At 36.0% G+C, this 6,699-nt stretch overlaps 1 protein-coding gene across 1 annotated transcript in view; it reads left to right on the forward strand.

The window, feature by feature from the left end:
- Positions 1–2,476, forward strand: part of LOC104540164 (ELAV-like protein 2) — a gene marked incomplete at its 5' end in the record, with an annotated part of 7,548 nt that extends 5,072 nt beyond the window's left edge. The window contains 2 exons of the mRNA XM_010183901.1: positions 992–1,030; positions 1,518–2,476. Coding sequence (XP_010182203.1) covers positions 992–1,030; positions 1,518–1,845 — 367 coding nt within the window. The remainder of the gene's footprint in view (positions 1–991; positions 1,031–1,517) is intronic.
- Between the last annotated feature and the right edge of the window lie 4,223 nt (positions 2,477–6,699).

Genomic DNA, 6,699 nt, shown 5'->3' on the forward strand with positions numbered 1-6,699 from the left:
CTGCAAACCCTGCTCACTGCAGAATCTTAATGCGCTGTGGTATGAGGCCTTTGCTTAGCTGCAAACAAGACCAAATATTTGAGTTTGGAATCTGTATACCAGTAATGGTTCTTAAATCCTATAGCTCATTTCTGGAGAGAAATCACAATAAGGTACAGATCCGTAACGTAGCTGTAAGCTAAACACTAAATCAAGTGTACTTTTTTTACCTAAGCTCATACTTTGTGGATTCCTGAAGAGAACCTTTACCAAGAATTTCTTTTCACATGTCTGGGCTTTGCCAGGAAGAAGCCAGAGGGTTTTTTTATTGCAAAAATTTTCTTAGAGAAGCACTTTAAGGGACTTCAGGAATAGGATTAATAAGATTGGTAGATACTGCATGTTCTGGGTATTGGCTAGGTAATTCCAAAGGGTTGAGGGTTGCGGTTGCATACTATAGTTTAGCAGCTTGGTGGAAAGTGAGGGAAGAAATACATAGAGAAAGTTTATTAGAGAAAGTTCTAATGAGTGTGTGTGTATATGTATTCTAAAAAGAATTTATTCTGGATGAAGAGTCAAAAAATGAAGTCTTTTTTGCAGGTCATGTTCTAACGCTTGTTTCTGCTTCTGTGTCTGTCTGGGTATCCATGTCAGCAAACTGTCAGAAGCCTCAGTAAATTCTCATAGAAAACAAGTTATTAATCTGGAAAATTACACTGAGGTGGTTACTGACTGTAACTTTATGTTAACAGTATTTGGCTTAGACTAAACTTGTGGTGGTGATGCACTTCCTGAACTGAACTATTTATGGTTGTGAGAACACAAGAACATCTGGTTTGTATTTGTTATTTCATATCAGGTGTAGTAAGTAAGGTGCCACAGCTCTTTCAGTAGTGATACTTTGCATGAGATTCTGTACAATGCAAGGTGTATGACAGTAATATACCAAGTTTCCTTAAAATTAAAGGGTGGAGAAGTCTGGAGACTGAACACTTTGCTAAATGTTTTGCAGGTTGGACAATCTGCTCAACATGGCTTATGGAGTAAAGAGGTAATAAAGGACTAGAAGGTTCATTATAACCAAATTATTGTTAAGCATTTTGCATACTCTTACTTTTCCAGTAAGACTGATGTTGAATTCTTGCATGTTGAGACTTCAGTTGAAATTGTTCATTTTGGTGCATTGTGCTTGACAGGGACAAACCTTTTGCAGCAGTTCCATAAGATTCCTTTTTGAAATGACTTTAAAATCCTTGCTGGTTTCATAGCATGCTTTCCTTTTGGTTTTCTTTGTTACTTCATTTCAGACAGACCTAGCAATGTTCCTCCTACTTGTGCCTATATATTGTACATAGTATTTGTGCAGCTAGGGAAAAAAAACACACATATTTGCAATCTTACCTTACTAGTCTGGCCAACATGTTCATGTTGTGAAAAGCGCTGTATAATTTTCTTTTTTAGTTTGAAATGTCTTTGCTGGGATTTCCTGTGAATAGCTACTTTATGATTCAATTTTGTTTTCTGCCATTCTTCAGTAGGTTTCCTCCAATGACCATTGATGGAATGACCAGTTTGGCTGGAATTAATATCCCTGGACATGCAGGAACTGGATGGTGTATTTTTGTATACAATCTGGCCCCTGATGCTGATGAGAGTATCCTCTGGCAAATGTTTGGACCCTTTGGAGCAGTAACCAATGTGAAGGTCATCCGTGACTTTAACACTAACAAGTGCAAAGGATTTGGATTTGTGACTATGACAAACTATGATGAGGCAGCTATGGCAATAGCCAGCCTGAATGGATACCGCCTTGGGGACAGAGTATTGCAGGTCTCCTTCAAAACAAACAAAACGCACAAAGCCTAACAAGTTATTCTCAGTGCATTAATACATGAAAACTATACAACAACGGCAATTTACAAGAAGCTTTATGCATTAGTAAATGCCTTTGTTGTATGTCAGTGTGGATATGGGGATAAAATGACTACTTAGCATCCTAAGAATATGTGAGATTTTTTATTGCTAATATTTGAATTAAAAGTTCTTAAATATCTTTTGTGTTTGAATATTGAAAAGAGGTACAGGGTTTTTACCTGTTACAATGCATATTCTATTGCCTTCTTTGAAGAAGGTGGACCTTTTCAAATGTTTCAGCTGAGGAAAGAAGTTTTTTGTTATTACATGACTGCCTTTTAAAATATAAGTAAATATTGAGGCTTTGTGTTATACTTTTTAACTTTTTTTATTTTATTTGCCTTGTGTTTAACATAACGTTTTGATGCATTGCTGTTTTGTTGTTCAAGAAAAGTATTTGAGGTTTACATTTTATTTATAAAGTTATAAGCAGTATTTATTTTATAATTATCATTTGGGTTGGGGAATGGGAACACATTATAAAAGCTTATTGTAAGAATACTGGAGAACTTTTCGTAAAGCAGTACCTTGCCAAAGAGATAAGAGCCTCTTTGATGTGGGTTTAAAAAAGCATCTATTTTTATAAGAAAAAAAAAAAATTTGGAGAAACTTTTTACTGGTCCTGGAACAAATATTTTGACTTGAATACTTTGAGAAATCTCTGCATATGACACCTAGTGAGCTTTTAAAACTTACCAGGAAATTTGCAGTTGTTGGGGAAAATTTAGAAAGTTTTACGATGTAAAAATACTTTTGAGACCTTTGTATTAAGAAGTAGAGACAGTGGGAAGCACTGTTGATTTCATTTTTGTAATCATCAGTGGAGTCTTTGATCATCCTGGTTATAAAGTGATAGGCGGCTCACGTTGATTTGTGCTTTTGAAACAAATGAAAATTAAAAAAAAAAGAATATAAGACCAAGCAGGAAACTTAAAGTACTGAGACATGGGGGAAAAAAAAAAATCTGTTCTTCCTAAAGAATTCCCTTCAGATAGAGCTCATGGTGTTTAGTGATGTACTTGCTATTGTTTGAAGAATTGTTTTGTCTTAAGAAAAGACATTGAGCATGGTTTGTGCAGTAGCAAATCATCAGAAGTGGTCTGAGTTGGGTATATTTGGAGGTATTTTGAAAGTTATGTTCAAGGCTAACACCTGAGCTTTGTGTAATGTAAATAAGACCTTGAGTTATGAACCTTTCAGCTAATTTTTATTTTAGTTTATTTCTTAAGTTACATGCCAAATGTTGTTCAATTTTGAAATGTATGAGTTTTTTCTTTGTAAATGGCATTAACATTACTTGAGGTCTGCTTACTCATTTTTGTTGTCCTGAGGACTTGAATTTACAGTGCATCAGATCTGTTGCTATTTTTGTCTGTAGATAGTCTAGCTTCAGCTGTTTATGGTGATGCTACATTTTTGTTTATAAATATGTTTGTGGTAAAAGACAAGTATAATCATAGGTTTTGAACAAACTTCCTTACATTTTTCATACAAAAACCATAAATACCTGTATGCTATTGAAATTTAACTTTGTATGATGCTTAAATCACTATTTGGGGAAATAGAAAAAGTCTTTACCATGTATTGAAGAAATTTAAGAAAAAAAATACAGGATATTTTCTGATTAGCAACTAGCTTATAATTAAATTAAAAAAAAAAAAAAGCTGAGGGTTTAATACCTTCACCAGGATGCACTGACAACTATGTAGTTACGTCCTGCTTTTTGTATAAACTGAGATGCTCATATGCTTCCCCTTAGAAAAAGCAATGTTCTATGCATAACATAGTTGTACGCTATCTTTGCAGTTGCTTTTCGTTCTTACTCTTTTAAATTGTAGTTATAAATTTTTCAGTATAGTACAGTACATATACTGTGAAGCGCGTGCTAAAGTGAGTAAGCGAGTTTTCATGCTGACCCACTCAATGCTATTCAAAAATCAATTGGCTTCCTGAGCACTTCCTCATTCTTAGGTGCATTTAGATTGTTAAAGCTAATCCTCTGCATTAAAAATTGTATATACTATAGAAATCACGAACTTTCCAATGTGAGAAAAACAGTAGCTACATGCTTCTTTCCTGCACTACTGTAGCAACTAACTGCATTGATGAGAAGGCATGTAAATTGAGCTTCACTTTACAGTGTTTACTAGAGCACTTAGTAAAATATGCGGCTGGTATTTATTTGAAGTTGTATAGTATGACTTAATTCACATCTGTTGGAATAGAAAATATATTCTGTTGAGTATTTAAGAGGTTGTACATGTTTTCTTTTGTGTTTGAATCCTTTGTACTTTTTCATGTTCAGTACATCAATAAACAAAGTTGAAGGGAAAACAGTGTGCTGAGCAGGTCTTTTACCATTCTGTCCTCTGCTTTAATGCATAATCAATCTGAGTGAAAGCTTTCTGCAAAGCTCTTAACTTAGGGCCCTAGTTACCAGCAAGGAGGTAAGACAGTGGAGCTGTGTACTAGTTCTGTTATGTTAGAATTACTGTAAAATCTTCTCACTTTGGTTTTATATGAACTACTCAGTACTTCGGCTGATACAATAAATGAAGGTCATTAAACGCATTCAGTAAAACTTAATTTGCTGTCTGTCCAGCAGACTGCAATTCGCTGTAGTTAAGATAATACCCCAGTGTGTTAGGATAAATACAGAGGAGAGGGAAGGATTTACTCCTTATTGCAATGTCCATTTGCTGTTTAATTACTGCATTAATTTTTGGGTTCAATTAATTGTGTGGGTATTCAGTTAACCATAGTTTGATGTTTTTTGCCCTTCCTAGAGCTCTTGAAGAAATTCTTAAAAAATTAGTCAACTGTCTCTTGCCCGTTTAAAGTATATATACTTCTAAACTTGTTTGCTTTTCTCAATGGAATGACAGCAAATTTTCACCAGTAATAATACAATTCCAAAAGGGGCTTATGCAGTACAGTTTATATTTTTTACTGCTTTACCTTCTCTTTAACAACTTTACTGTGAGATTTTTTTTGACACAAAACTTTGTACATGTGTTGTGTGGAGCATTTCCCTTCACTACAGTGTGATGTAGTCAAGTTTACTTGCGTGATGGAGTTGTAAGTCCATGAACAACATGCATAGATAGTAGTACCTCAAGCTGCCAGTCATAACCAGTGTTAACAAATTGGCTTTTTATATTTACCTACAGAAGTAGTGTGTACTTGTGACTTTTTATACAGTTATGTTCTTTGGCAGCTGGAGTAACAAAGGGATGCAAGACGCAGTGCTTGGCAGCAAATGAGGAGCTGTATTTGGAGTTCCTATATTCCAGCAGAGACATCTGTGTGTTCAGCTTGCACTCTTTCACGGAAGGATAGTTCCAGTTCTCAACTTACACCAGTTTGAGTACAGTGTAAACGAGCCATGGTTCAGTTATTTTGTTATATGGAAATGAGGACGAAATGTGTTTATCTAATTGCCTTCAGTTTAAAACCAAAACTGCTTGTATTTTGAGTGTTAGCTGCAGATAAGCAGGCAGTTAAGGAGCAGCACTAAAAATCGTAAGTGCAGTTGCCTAGAGGAAAGGTCAATGCTGAAATATACAAATTTTATTATATATAGCTGAGCACTTGTGAGTAGTCAGAGCTCACAAGTAAGGGAACCTGATAAAAATTTATAGAGGGGTAATACTTTTCTCACTATATTAAAGTTTTAATAATAAAGCTAAGGAAGAAAATGTGAAACTGCTTCATGTAATGTGGTGGAGGAGGACAAGATCCTTTTGTACCTAAATAATAAGAGTTCCAGGAACATCTGTAAACATCTGTGTGGGACTAGCAGGGCACATAAGAAGCTGGAAGCACAATCCCAGCAGAGGGTGAGCTGTATGTGGGTGACAGGAGTGTTAGCTGTGGCACTTGCAGAAGACTTTTGTTATTGCAGAAACATGCTTGAGGCTTGTGTGGCCTCTTCTGCAAAAGATGTATGCAATTAAATCAGCCGTGACAGGTGAACTTAGCACCTGCATCTCAAAAAGCCTTCCCTTGGCAAGAGAGCATTTTCCCAGTGTGAATGAGAGAGGTGCATTTTTTTAAAGCAGATGTCTGTCCATTGCATTTGCACATGGTGTTTATTTGTTGCAGAACACCCAAGGGTCATTAAGTACTGCTAAGTCTGGAACACTCTTATCTGTACTGCTCAGCGGGCCTGACTGATGCTTAGAATGTGCATCCTTTTGTACTGTCACTTCAAACACTGCGTGGAGGTGACTAAATGTACAGGAATAGTGACTTAAATATTGAAAATCAGCAACTAGTTAGGACTTACTAAAAAATTAATGGCTTTATTTTATCACTAGCAAAGAGTGTCTCAGGTCTTTTTTACTATAACTATTTGAGAAAAGAACACAATTTGAGATATTATCTGTTATGGGTAAAATAATAGCCTGGCATTGTGCTATTTTGTCCCTGTCAGCACTGTTGATCCAGCTGAGCTTGCACCTTTTACGTTGGGCTTTGTTTGCCCAGTTGTGGCACTTGGACTTAAACATATGCATGTACCCATCTCAAAATCAAGAAGAATGCACCTATATTTACACTGACATTTTCCTAATTAAACTTGGCTGTGGAGGCACCTGTCTACAAGACTACTGCTGTGATTACTAATGATTTGGGCCAGCAGATGTGCTAGTGACCATATCAGAGGTCATCTGGGCCAAGCAGCTTAAAACAAAGCTGAGGGAGAGGTGTGGCCTTTTTAAGGGGTGAAGGTGGAACGTGGAACAGGTGTATTGTGATAATGTTGGAAATCTGCTGTTGGGATGAGGAGCAGTTTTAATCTGAAAA

This window comes from Mesitornis unicolor, unplaced genomic scaffold (genome assembly GCF_000695765.1).
Source record: "Mesitornis unicolor isolate BGI_N332 unplaced genomic scaffold, ASM69576v1 scaffold30524, whole genome shotgun sequence".
Taxonomy (NCBI): Eukaryota; Metazoa; Chordata; class Aves; order Mesitornithiformes; family Mesitornithidae; genus Mesitornis; species Mesitornis unicolor.